Here is a 14,375-nt window from a genome sequence, read left to right as displayed (position 1 = left end):
ATGAATGAGTAAAACATATGTATGTGTACACACCAAAAACATAGTTGCCTCTAGGGAAGCTTTCATTACTCAAATCACACCAAAGTGTTTCAAATCCCCTAGAGTCTGTGGTTACGCTAGATGAACAACGTCCATAGTTACGGTTTGACCCACTCGATAAGCCACCAGGTTTTGTTTAAAGACCCTCACCCACTCTATTAGTAGCATACTTCATCATCAGGTCTCATCCTGGTCCCTAAAAACCAGGATGAGCTCGACCATATTCTAGGGAGCACTTTGGGATTTGTCGAAAAGCCAGTGTCCTATATAAAAATACCCTGGGCCACCCGTGTATAGGATACAATGACCCTCCACCCTAACTTCTTCTCTACACACATATAATCAGTCACGTCAGTTTCTTGTCCTACTATGTTCAGTATGGATGTACAGCACACAACATATAATGAGGAGAGTGGGACATGCCTCTCTAGCCATACAGCCGTCAAGAGTGCCATCCATCTCAGAACTGACCAGAGAAGGTTCATTATTTCAAGTGCTGCAAGTGTGTGGCGGCCCATTCAAATCAGGTTTGGGCTACTAGGGGAAATTCACAGGAAAAACCAACAGCCCAGTGGGTCTTTGCAAGCTTAAGGCAGCTTTTGAGATGGGGTCGAAAAACTTGGATGTCTTTCCAAAGGCCAGGGAAGAATCTCCTGAGCAAACAGGATCTTTCATCTGTGCAAAAAAATTAGCTTGTGAGTCCGAGTCCCTGTTCTCTTCCTACCACCTGATGCTTCTCCACCGTTGCTTGTCAAGTCCGTACCTTTAGGCAGAGCTAGCCCCAGATTATTCCAGACTGGAGTACGATACGATGTAAATATTAACTTTGAAGTGCTGAATACATTATAGTTCTGCTGCATTGAAAATGTTTATTGTCCGTTCCAACACTATTTGAAAGCTGTGTCCCGGGGGTAAGGTACCACATGCATGAATCCCATCTCTCCACATACAGGGTAAAAGAATAAAATTGCGCTAGCGGTGACCAGAATGGATTTCATAGTGGTATGTGGTGGAGACAGAGTAGATGTTTCAGCAGACTTAATCGCAGGAGACCTGAAAGAATAAATCACTGAATATCAAGATTGTCAAGTTATCACCTATAGTTCACTAAACACTCTATCCTCTAGTTACAGAAGCAACTTGTCCCCATAATCACCCATTTATTATCAGACTGTCTTTCTGCTGTCCACGAGCCTTGAGAGAGGCGTTATGTACGTTAACACTGAGAATCAGTCTCTTCTTCAGGCAGATAAAGCTGTAGTAGCAGGCACTCTCTCTGGTCAGACCTTTCTCTAGATATTAGAGCAAGTCTGACCCTTCTGGCTCCTGTGAACTGCCGGGCCAGACACCCAAGAGTTGTTTGCATCTGGAGAATGGATGGAAGGGTTTAGGCGTGCCGTGGAAAGTTAATTGTGAGAAGTTGGCCTGATGTGCAGTGCTTACTATTCTAGTGATCACTATATATCAGTCCAAACAACCCTTATTGATGATTGGTTGTAAGTCAACCTTATAGACCAGCTATCCTAGTAGCATGGATACGAGCAGTCTAAGGCTAAGACTCTAGAGGGCGTGTTAAGCCAGCTGTTTTACCATCACATTACCCCTTGAACACCCAGTGAAAGGACACCACACAAGTTGTTATGAAAATAAACAGTGTATTTATTTATAACAAGACTACCCTGGCTCTTTGAGACAGGGAGCTAAGCACACAACAAAACTCTTACGAAAATACTTTTAAGTTAGCACGTTACACAAATGCCCGAGGGGCACGAAAAACCATATACGCTAAAAGTGGAATGCGAATTACTAGCAGGTAAGTAACAGTTCTAATAGGCTTTGGAATCGCTAGGACTGGACTAGGGAATCGTTAGATTACTACTAGGAGGCCTAGGGGACTCGGGTGCAGAGTGTGCACTCTCATGCGGGATGCGGGACAAAGTCTATGGAAGCTAGAATTCACAAAGTTAGTGTTCACGGGCGAACCCGACCTGGTAGGGAGAAAACGACAGTGGATCCTGACCCTTGGATAGTGAGGCTATGCTGGGACACCGGAGTGCCGAAGTTACCTAGCCCAGGGGCTGCAGCTGCATAGGTCTGAAAAGACGTCGGGGATCTCGTTGCCGGACCAGGAGCCTGGAAGGAAGAAGTTGCTGGCAGGCGACCAGTGAAGGAAAGTTCGATGGATCCAAGCCTGGATCAAGGAAGAAGAAAACCTGAAAGCAGAGGGGACCAAGTTCTTGAATCACTAGCCAGTGATTAAGTGGGCACCAGGATGGCACCGGGCGAAGTCACCGCAGTCAGGTGAGTGGGCACTGCTGGGCTCTGCAGTCTCTCGGACCAGGAGGCGTTGTCGGCGACCAGGATGGAGGTGCGAGCTGTCCCACGACGGATGAAGTTGTCGGCGTCGAAGTTACCCAGGATTGGGCAACAAGCCTTGGCTAATTCAAGCCCACGCGGTGGACTCAAAATGGCGTCTTGAGTGGACCAGGAGGGTCCGGGGTGCTCCTCTTCTGGAAGGGGGCAAGGGCCAGTCTGGAGCAACCAGACCAGCAGCAGAAATGTCGTCGGGCGTCGTCAGGAAGGCCACAAGCCAACGGGCTAGTAGCCAAACAACGCGGTGAGCAGCGGAAAGCAGAAGGGCCCCACGCAGATCGTGGAGATGCTGGGGGGCTGCACTTCGGAGCTGGAGCTGCTCAGAGTCGGGGCTTCTCGGACCCCAAAGCACTCACCAGTAGATTACTCGGCGGGCTTGCTGGAAAGAAGTCGTGCAGTCTTGAAGATGGCCGGTCCCTTGAGGTCTCGTCGCACCCACGGTTCTCAGCTTGGCTGTAGAGGCGGGTAGAGGTCAGAGGTGCCAGGGAAGCCGGTTCTCGTCGAGCTGGGCAGTCGGATTCCGGAGGAAGGACTTGCAGCAGACCGCAGTGTTCTTAGATGGTGCCTGCGGATGCAGGGTGACTACTCCTTAGTCACAAGGGAGAATCTTGAAGAAGGAAATCTTGAAGTCCTTTCGCAGAAAGTCGTGTCTTGATTCCAAAGATGATCTGATTTGGAAGGGGGCCAGTCTCTACCTTTATCTGGGAAAAGGGGGCTGGCACGCGACTAAGTCCTGCCCTATGGGTGGGACCAGGAGGGGGGTGGTTACACCCACTTCCTTGGCGGGCTTTCCCCAGGCCAGGGGCTGGAGTGCCCCTGGAACTGGTTTCAGCCGGCCTATGCACAGTGAGCACCGGGGTGCCACTTGCAGTCACCTTCCTCTAAAGCCCTGCCTACCTACAATACACAAAACCCTGTCTGGGACGGTGCTGGCACCGCCCCTGGCAGGAAACCCTTTGTCCTTATCTCCTGCTCTGGGAGGACTCCCAGCAGCAGGAGGGCAGACTTGTGTCTCGGTGGCAGCATCCATTTTGTGGATGCTAAGGCTCTGTCTGACTTTTAACCGGGTTATAGGTTACATGCATGTCGTGCCCCTCTAGAAGGGTGGAATGCTAACCCCGTCGCCAGAATTGGCGAGGGGTTAGTATTCCAATTTGTATGACACCTTACTCGACATGTTTTGATAAAGCGATACCAGAGTTGGCATTTAACCGCGAGGATTATAATGCACTTAAGAGTATATGGTATGCGATATCATGGAAACGGCTAAGGGATAGATCCCGAAAGCCGCAGACAGGCTCAGCTCATGCCAGAGCACCATCTCACACGATTCCAAGCACTCTGCCTTCAGGATTGTTAAGGCCTGCCATAGGAGTGACTGATAGGAGATCTGTGTGTCCATTTCAGGGTTAGATATAGGTATACTATATCTAAAGCAAAGGGTGAGTACACCACCTTGCCCCAGCTGTCGTGCAGCCAGTTGTGTCAGTTTTGGATGGCCAGCCAGGGGTGGCATAATACATGCTGCAGCCCCTGGTAGGCCCTGGGTACACCTATGCCCTGGGTACCTAAGGTACACTGTACAGGGACTGATAAGGTGACTCAGTATCCAATTTAGATATGTACCTAAGGTACATGGAATCCATTTTACAGAGAGAGCAGTAGGCCTGGGGCCCTGAATAGCAGGGTCCCAGGTCAACTAAGTCAGAAAACCAGCAAAACACCAGGCAAAAAGTTGGGGGCAACCATAGTCAGGGGTCAACCTTCCTACATTAATCATTTAAGATTGCCGAGCCTCTTCCTACTTTGATCTAAAGTAAGTTTGCAAGACTGCTGTTCTCTTTGCTAACTCTGTCTCTTTCCTTCTCACAGGGTATGTTACTCAAGAGAAGTGGCAAATCGTTAAACAAAGAGTGGAAGAAGAAGTATGTGACTCTCTGTGACAACGGTGTGCTGACCTATCACCCCAGCCTTCATGTGAGTACTGTTGGCCCTCGCCTGCCCATTCAAGCTGTGCCTGGAGAAAAAGATTGTCCCTTCTTACACATTGAGTGTCCCTGGTATATGTTCTTGCAGGAGAGGGAGGAGATGGCTTTGCATGGGGTTATGGACTCAAGTTTGCTTTCTGGAAATAGAATTACTATCCCTTATTTTGAAGAATCTTGGGCTTCATTGGGGCATCAGGCCCATTTGCAATAGTGAATTGAATTGTTGCAAATAATCTCAATAATGCCACCAGTGCTTGTGAGTAGGCATGGAAAGTAGAAACAGGAAACTTTTGAGGGTACAGACTTATGCACATGTGTAAGAATTTGGATTATTTGGGGTGGCTCTCTTCCTAGCTCAAGAAATAATCACAAGCCTTGTCAGGGTGAACCCTTAAAGTCACTACGTTAACCCGAGCTCAACCCCCTAGTAGCTAAAGCACAGAGCAGGCAGGCTTAACTTAGGGAAAAGTATTTATGCAATTCCAAAAGAGAAATAAAGACAAAATAAAACACAATGCAAATCCTAAACTGAATTCGAAAAATAGAATAAAATGCAATAAACATAACAACAGAAATCCAGGAAGGGGAACCTGGTATGTGAATTGTTAAATTTTAAGTAGAGATCGAGCCAAAAAGCACAAAGCTCCAATGAAAGTCACTGGTCGTGGTAGGCAAAGACCTAAGTGCAATTTGAGGCTGACCGCAATGGACTTGGGTCAGATATGCCAACCAAGTTCGTCCTGGTCAAAGATTTTACCTTGTGTCTTAGTGTTTTATGTCCCAGTCCACTACTAAAGTATACTTCTAAAGCCCTCCCCGGACCTCGGGGTAGTACTTTATCAAGTTATATTGTGCTCGCATTTATTTACTTATTATCTTATTAGTTCATCATGTTAGCCTCCTATACCTCAGCGTTCCCCTTCCACTACAGTGAAGCACTCTGATACCCTTTGGGGTCTTGTTCGTGCTATACAAAACTTTACAAAATATATATATATAAATGTATATATCACTTAGAGACTCACAGGGTGCCAGGCAGAGGCTAACAGCAGGGTCCAGTCCAGGTCCAGCTGCTCCTAGTCAACTAAGTACAACCTAGAAAAGGCTTCTTGTAGCTTGTGATATCCTGTAGCTTGAACTTGAGGCTAGATGACCCTTGTAGTCCACTTCTTTGTCCTGGGTACAAGAGGGAGAAGATTCCGTCCTTCAGGGCTTCTCTCAGATCATAACCAGCAGGACCAGTCTGCTTCTGATCTTCTACAGGTCCAGGGCGTGAACTGAAGTGGATACCTGGAGGCGTCACGTTTATGCTTGCCACTAGCTAGTGTGTTTGAATGACTCCTGGACACGGGCTACCAAATGGGGTATACGTTTCCAGGGACAACTCAAACACTTTGTGCATTTTCAAGATAACCAGTCTTCAACCATACCACACCTGGGCTACGAGGGCTGGTGTGTATAAGGGGTATGTACTATGGTAATCCTAGTGTCTTCCCACATCTAACACTCCAATCCAATTTGAGGCACCCATTGAACCCACAATAAACACAGAGACAGAAGTCTGGTAGGACCAAAGTAGAGCTCTTCAACAACCACACAGTGGATCCACATGAATTTTCTTGGCAGGATATTCTCTCCCCTTCTGAGTGTGTCTCAAAAGTTACTTGTAAACCCGGTGTCTAGGACAAAAGCAGAGTCTTTCAGCAGCCAGGTAGTGGATCTCCCCTTTTAAGTGTTTCCCTGGTGTTATATGTAACCCAACTGACACTTCAAGCAGGTTTTGACAATCAAGCAGGATTTAACACTGTAGTGTCAAAATGGGTGCCATACCCCCCATCATTCATATTCGGAGGAGTCATCTGTGCTAATTAGGGCAGCCTAATATTTGCTCCTGGGAGGCATTTGAGGCCTAATCATACCTATTCAAGGCTAATTAGTGGCTGAGAGAAGGTAGTGGGCCATTGTATATTAGCCTCCAGGGACTTCGGGCAGGGAAAATGTAGCATACTAAACGTTACTTTTCCTTAAGATTTATTAAATATCCAAGTTCACCATTGAATTGGATTTTTGTAGGTGTAATAAATAGATGTTTCATTATTTTTTTCTCTCTCGACCCATTCCTGCGGTGCAGTATGAGGATTTTAATTTGTACTCTGGTTTTGTACATAACACAGCTAGGCCTGCCACAGTGAAATATAGATTCTGGGAGCTGGTCACTGTAAGGATTTTCAATTTCTATATGCCTTACTTCTGAATACCATGCATCCTGTCTTGTCGGAAGCAAGGCATAAACAAGGGTGCCTTATTACTATTTAAGAGGGAGGTTTTGACCTTTCAAAGGGCTTTATTTTGTCATGTGATTTGCAGTTTGTACACTGCTACGGTCAGGCTACAGTGGTAGGCCTGAAGCCATATTAACACTGTTGGTGGAGTGGATGGCACTATAGGTGCTGCAGCCCACCAGTATCATTGAATTTCTAGGCCCTGGTTAGTCTTTGAACCATATACTAGTGACGCATACATAATTTTAGTATGCAGATAAGGAATATGCTAAATTTTCCATCTGTAAAGGGGGAGCACAGGCACTTTATTACTGGTTTGCAGGGTTAAAGTGCACAGATTTCTAAAGCGAGCAAAAATATAGGTTCCAGCAAAAGGCGAAAAATCTGTATGACCACACAGAAAAGGTGGGTTTCCTACAACGAGCAGTTACACTTAAGATTATTAGAGATTTGTATCCGATTATTTAGTGATTGTAATGTTCTGGTGGAAGGATTGAATGGCAGGCTCAGCAAGTGTGAGATTGAACACTAGTGTTTTCAGTAATTCCTTCAACAATATGTAATGCTGTAGCCAACTGTGAAACTGCAGGCCTACTTGCATGTGGTCGCCTCTTTTTAATTTATAGAGTGTGTTCCAGCTTTGTTTAGTATCACATGTAATTAGATTTTTTTCCCGGAAAGGCCGGAGTACAGTCCACAGTGTAATGAGGTTGGGCATTGATGAGTGATCTGGTGAGCTAAATTATGTGCTTGTGTTTAAGCGTAGATGCTTCACTTGTTATTTGGCATATAAACGAAATTTGTAAAATCTTTGATAGCGCACGGTTTTAACTTACACAGCCTGATGCCAATAATTAGCTCCTCGTCATAAAGACATGGTACATGCCTTCTTTGCCTCTTGCATTTGATAAGCTCATGTCTAATCAGTACACTATCTCACAACTGTGATATACCCATTGAATGGGTGTGGCCATTATTTATTAATCCCGTCTCCAGCTTACATTGCAGCCTCTTTTTCTTTGGATTTCTCACTACTCGGTTAGCCCGCACGCCCTCCCATATCTTTATTTTCTATTTGATTTGCTAGCCTGAAGGTTTATAAAAAGTACTTCTGTTTCCAACTTAATTGAACACATCACTTAAGCAAATATCAGTAACACTGACAAAGTGCAGGGAAATTCCAACTACTAGAACATATTTGATGCCTTCTTTGTGTTCATAACCTTTACCTGCAACCCTGTCACGCTACCTTCCCAACACATCAAGAGCAGCACAATTTTAGGTCACAATACTGATCTGATGATCATGCAATACTCTTCATGATTGTATCGCTTTTTTCACACAGATTGCCAATTAAAGGATAAGCAAAGTCCTCTAAACTTAGTTCACACTCTGCTCCTGTCCAAACGCCAGGTTGCCCGACACCTGGGGGAGGACGTCTGTGTCCGGGTCACAGCCTAGTTGCGGAAGGCAGTGTGCTGCCTGGAACAACCGGTACAAAAGGGGGTGGTGATGGACGGAGCATCTGAACCAATCAAACACTCACACCCAGTCAAAAGATCTAGGTTTGATCCATCACCGTTCTTTAGCCCACTCTGCCACCCCAGTTCAGACATGGCTATATGCAAATCAGTCTCACCCTGTGCCTCATGGGAACAGTCCAGCCCGAACTGCCAAGCCATGCCTTCCCTGGACCGGAAACAAGCATCCTGGGACCGGTTTCTGGCATTCCAGCTGTCCTCAGCCCGGCTTGCTTGAATCCAGTGGCAAAGTGAGCAAGGGACTCACGTCTGAGCATACCCTGCCAACTTATGGCGGCCAAAGCGGTACAAAAGGGGGTGGCGATGAACTGGGGTGGCTGAGTGGGCTAAAGAATGGTGATGGATTAAACCCAGATCAGTTGACTGGGGGTGAGTGTTTGATTTGCTCAAACGCTCCGTCCATCATCCCCTTTTGTATCACCTGGAACAACCGGCCACTTACTAGCAGTGCATGCCCCCAACCTCCCACCCTAAAGATATTTGGGAGACACTTCTGACTTGTATGCACTCACGAGACTTCCTTCCATCCTAAAGACAAGATGAAAGGCCCCAACACATCCTTGTCCCCGCCTTGTACGTTCTTGGGAAAAAGACCCAAAAAAAATCACTTTCTAGAGAGAAGTCAGCAGACCCCTTACATGTGTCTGCATGTCTTATACGGAGTGTCTCATTTTACCATGAATACCTGGAAATTGTTCTCCTGCCTTCACCAGGACTTAATATTGAAGACTAGTCGTTGCCAAGATGCTATTACTATGTAACCTGTAAAGATGGCTAATGTGATGTCATGATATGATGGAAGCGCTTTCCTGCCCTAATCTGCCTGTCTCTGGTTGGTATTACGTGGCCGCAGCCTGGGATTGTTTCTGCACTTTAAATGCCAATAAAAAGAAATTTTAAAAAACGTAGTTCACACTAATACATAAAATTGCAAATAGATAACCCCAGAAGAAATTACGCTGTCTCTCTCTGCCACACACATGATCCTAACTACTCTCCACCAACACCTTCTCCCTCCAGATCGTAACAAGCCATCACACCTGCCTCTGTGCCCCACAGTTAATCCGAAGGTGCCTACTCTGTGGTACACACCTGAACTCAACTCCAATAGGACTAATTCATAAATGTAACAAAACATTAAACTGATTCTCCACTATTTCAAGACTGCATTAAAGAATCCGAAAACAAAACACAGTGTAAATGAAATTCGTGAAATTCATGATCTTAAAGTTAAGCGTGAAAGTAAGGCACACTTCAAAACTGTTGAATACTGCATTATATCCTCAGGCTTTTCATTATCTCTCACCCAAATAAAAAGCCACAGACATGAAACTTCCAGCATCCTCAAACCCCTTTCTGCTATATTAGACTCCCTGAAAAAAGCCTCTAATTCTTATATTATTCTACAACCATTAAACCACGTTTGGCTGAATACTGCGGACCTCTCCTTGGTATATTGTGTTTTCCTGGCAAAGTCCTCCGGGCAAAAGCTACCAGCCAACTCCAAAATACTTTAATTGGCATCAACACATGCATTAAGTGGTCAGGCACTGAATACCTGCATCTGTTTAATTTGAAAGGCCGAGTACCACCTGCACTCCTCAGCAGGGGTGTAACTGTAAATGGGAAAGCGCCAGCACTTCTCTGTAGCGGATATGTTCTTTACTACAGAGACTGCCTTCATTTCTATAGTTCCATTTCAAGCACTACAATAAGCTTCTCCATTTCTCTTGTGAGCTCAGATTGTGCTTATGATGCAGTACTGAATCTCCCACGATCCAAAGGTGGATAATGCTCTGAGGATCACATACACCAATAATCTCAGCTTCATCTGCCTATCATGGGTTTTATTACCATTAATAATAAAGTCCTACTAGAGATCTCTCTTCATATAAGAACATGTCAAAAACTGCCCTAAATTGGTTTATATCCCTTCTCTCAGACAGACAGCGATTTGTTCAGATCTGTTCATCGAATCTCTCAATCTCATCTCAGTCACTTGTGGTGTGCGCTATGGATTAATACTTATCCCCGGGCTCTTCAGCATGCAAACTGTTCTTTCCCTCTGTAAGTACTCCTTACCAAACAAGACATCTCCAAATACAAGTATGCTAATAAGAACAAGCTTTGTCTAAAAATGTTATCATTCATGAACCTCCAGCACTGATCTTGCTCCTGCATAATTCAATCCTGAATGTCAAAGCACCTTCAACTCTGCGCATCCAACCCAAAAGCAGAATTCATCCTGATCACTGGCTGATCTCTTCCCCCATACGTGCTAACTTGACTAAAATAGCGAGGTGTTCACGCATCAAAAAACATTCACACACCGTTTTAAGAAAAATGCTGTGTACTTAGTTATGTTTCAGCTAATTCTGCAGAAGACCTACCCAGTGGCGGCAGGTGAAGCTAAAAAATGGTGAGATGTGAAATGACATTGTTGCTTACTCCTTTAGCTAATCATACCAGGTTTAAACCACAGTACTTCCCCGCCCACACCTCCACATTCCAAAAAAGCACAAACACTCCTCATTCACACAGCTGTGATTTGCTAAAAGCCACTCCATTAGATCCACTCACGCTTTACTCTTAACAGTTGTGTTCTTTTTTGGGGGAGTTGGGGGGAGTCCAGGGAGAGTGCTTAACGGAACGGCTGAAGGAAGTGCTATGCCCCTGTAGATGGAGCCGTGTACCAGGTGAAAGGCGGCGCAGGGAGAACACTATCTAATGTAGAGAGTTTGGGGAGTCTGGAAGCAGTGCAAATATGTCGCCCATCAACTAAACCAATCCTGGTGCTGCTTTCATGTTGTGCGTATTGGTGAACAGCATGACAGCTGCACCCGGATTGGATAGGGCAAGCAGACATTGCGCTCACATAGAGACTTGGAGGATGAGTTGGTGTTCCCTCAGCTAACATGCAGAGCGGAACTTGAGGAGTATACTTCTGGTTGGTGCCGTGAAAACGAAATGGCCAAACTGACATGCGCATTTCATTTCATTGCGAGGCGGCCAATCATTATGCTTGGAACAGCCCACAGTACTTCATCGGGCATCACCACAGTGATAGAAGTCACTGCCGGGCTTGGTCTTAATGAAATTATCCGTAATTCTGCAAATTGTTATTATATATATATATATATATATATATATATATATATATATATATATATATATCTCCAGGCAAGTTATGTTTTTTCATAAAGGAATTATTTATGGTGCCCACTGGAGCCAAATTATACGAGTAATACTTATGAACAACAATAAGTTTTCTTGCAATACTTAGCACTGAATGCGGTAAAAATTTTAAAAGAACCGTGATGGATATTATGAATTATATTTTCACTGGCACTGATTAAAATAACAATGTATATACTTTGGTTCATAGAGAAATATAATTGTATATGAATTTGTACCACAGCGTGAGCACTTTATATATATATCAAAGTCTGTTTTCACTTGTGGTTGAGAAAAAAATTCACATGGTGTTGTTTTCAATATATCTTTATTGAGTTAATATGGCACCCGTACCCGTGAACAAGCAGCGGACGCTGCGAAACGCGTTGGGTGATTAAGCCTGAATAAAATTCATCGAGGAAACTAGTATGGGCTTCAGCCTGTTGTTTTAACGATTTAAAGAACTGTTGACTGGATATATATATATATATATATATATATATGTATGTATATATATATATATAACTACGGTGAAGATGTCGGAACGAGTAAGGATAATAATCAAAAGGTCCTGGAATAAAATCCAATTTATTGATGATGTGTATCATAGCCTGGTGAAAAACATTTTAAAGCCATCACGCGTTTCGCCCCTTACATCGGCCGTCTGGCCTGGGGCTTCCTCAGGGCGTAGGATATGAAAGGGCTGCGAGATGGAGGGAAAATGGTCCTTCCTCAGTGGTTGTGTGTATATGGTTCGGCAATGCGAAAAGCGTCTCTGGTAATCAGTCTGCAGGTCAGACCTTTTGATTATTATACTTACTTGTTCCGACATCTTCACCTTAACTCTAACCATAATGGGGAAGGGGTTTCCCATTGTCATGGACGAGTAAAACCTCACCAGATTAGCTCTATTAACATTGGTTAGCCGAGGCCTTGGACCCTTTACCCCCTAAAACCGCTGAATATATATATATATATATATATATATATCAAGTTCCACACGTTGCCCTTTTGGATAGCACTCCCAACAAGATTTTCAAAAGCACTGGTACAACCTTCGTGCAGCACAAGTAATTTAATCAGCACACGCCTTGCCTGACGCGTTTCAGAGTTAACACTCTTTCTTCAGAGGCAGCATGTCAAACAAAGTTCGTTCCGTGAGCACTTCGACTGACAAATCCCCTCTAATTAATATCCTGCCCAGCTGGGCCTGGAAACAAAGAATCACGGGAGTTGGGAGTCATATTTAAATCCCAAGTGGGTCCGGACACAGAACCTGTTAAAATATAAAGTACATAATTTCCTTTTGTTAGCATTGCTTGCACAAACACCAAAGGATTGTTCCAAAATTAAAGCGCCGCTTGTTGCTCCAAAGCGTCACTCACGCAGAATGTCACTGGATTTGCATTTCATATCTGCAAAGGTGCTATCCCCGACCTGGCAGGCCGTAATACATCAAGTTCCACAAGTTGCCCTTTTGGATAGCACTCCCAACAAGATTTTCAAAAGCACTGGGATAACCTTGCCTGACACGTTTCAGAGTTAACACTCTTTCTTCAGAGGCAGCATGTCAAACAAAGTTCGTTCCATGAGCACTCCAACTGACAAATCCCCTCTAATTAATATATATATATATATATTTCTTAGACTCTCCTCACTTCGTCCTTCACGATGGAGGTCACGGCACAGCAAACAGGTAGAATTTTACAAAAGTTCTTTATTTACACACCATGTGCAAAATAACGTGCATTGATTAGGACGGCCTACGCGTTTCGGCTTCTGCTAGCCTTCCACTAGACCATATATATATATATTTATATATATAATGCAATGTTTACTTACATGTCTAAGGAGGAACATTTGTGTCCAAGTTGTGACTTATGTTTTCTGTCGCTTTTCTTTACTGTTTAGAAATGGCCGACACCTTTTCTAAATCAAGTTAGGTGTCCTTTGTTTATTTTACCAGTACTGCAGTATTTAAACTTGCCTCATGGCGTAGCCGGCCACTGTTGATAAAGGCAGCAGCCGAAACGCGTCTGGTGGTGTATATTCTTTAAACCCCAATAAAATCTGGGAGTTCTAGCGTTCCTGAGAGTGCTTGTGCAATTTTTTGCAGAGAGCTTGGGATTTGTGAGATCCGCGCGGTGTCCGTCACTGCGCTCCAAAAGCATCCGATCGCGAGTGAATGGGAATTAATGACGGGCAATTGGGCTTGAGATATATATATATATATATATATATATATATATATATATATAATGGCTGGTACACAGGGGGGCAACTCCCTGGTGCTCCTATGGACGCACCACCCGTGAACCTGCTCACCAACAACATTTAAGCCATTATCTACATAATCTTCTATCTTGAAGATACTGAGGCAATTCTTTGCCAATTGCCCCTTTCCAAATTCCATACTGTAAACATCGAAGGCTGCCCTACATGAGACAGCCCATTTGATCAGAAATCAGATTTTTTTTAACACACCCCAACACTTCTTCCCTTTGTCCAATTTCCAAGCTACTGCCTGATTTGCAATGCCATTCACTCCAACAAGCCTGATTATAGGCCACCTGTTGAGTGGTCAACATCAGCTCCGCCTCTGTACACAGACTTGGAATTCAAAGTGCACTGTAGGAACATATATGAAGAATGCCTTCTGCTCATGCACTCCTAAAAAGGAACAAACCTCACCTGCACTGCAAGACTGCTCATCCTCATTGCTGTGCTCTGGAAGAGATGTATGTATCTTGCTGCCATCTTTCTCCTGTCTGGCTAACTGAACATGGCCTTCTCTGGGCCCCCACTATTTGACTATTGTTGTGACACTTCCCTGACGTCGGTAAGTGTCCCTCCATGCACCAACCAATCATCAATGCTCCATGCTACTATGTGTGCATGCTGTGTCTCCCTACTGCCTTACAAAGCACTCTGCCGACATTGCAGGCCACGCCTGAGCGTATAAATATTCACAGTATATA

General features: G+C 44.6%; 1 protein-coding gene across 4 annotated transcripts in view; it reads left to right on the top strand.

Annotated features, from left to right (window-relative positions):
- Window positions 1–14,375, top strand: part of AGAP1 (ArfGAP with GTPase domain, ankyrin repeat and PH domain 1) — a 1,166,515-nt gene that overhangs the window by 814,965 nt on the left and 337,175 nt on the right. For all 4 annotated transcript variants that reach the window (XM_078681380.1, XM_078681378.1, XM_078681379.1 and 1 more), the window contains exon 10: window positions 4,285–4,389. In XM_078681380.1, coding sequence (XP_078537506.1) covers window positions 4,285–4,389 — 105 coding nt within the window. The remainder of the gene's footprint in view (window positions 1–4,284; window positions 4,390–14,375) is intronic.

This window comes from Lissotriton helveticus, chromosome 3_1 (assembly GCF_964261635.1).
Source record: "Lissotriton helveticus chromosome 3_1, aLisHel1.1, whole genome shotgun sequence".
Taxonomy (NCBI): Eukaryota; Metazoa; Chordata; class Amphibia; order Caudata; family Salamandridae; genus Lissotriton; species Lissotriton helveticus.
Note: the sequence above shows the minus strand (reverse complement) of the source record. Positions and strands in the feature narration are given on the sequence as shown.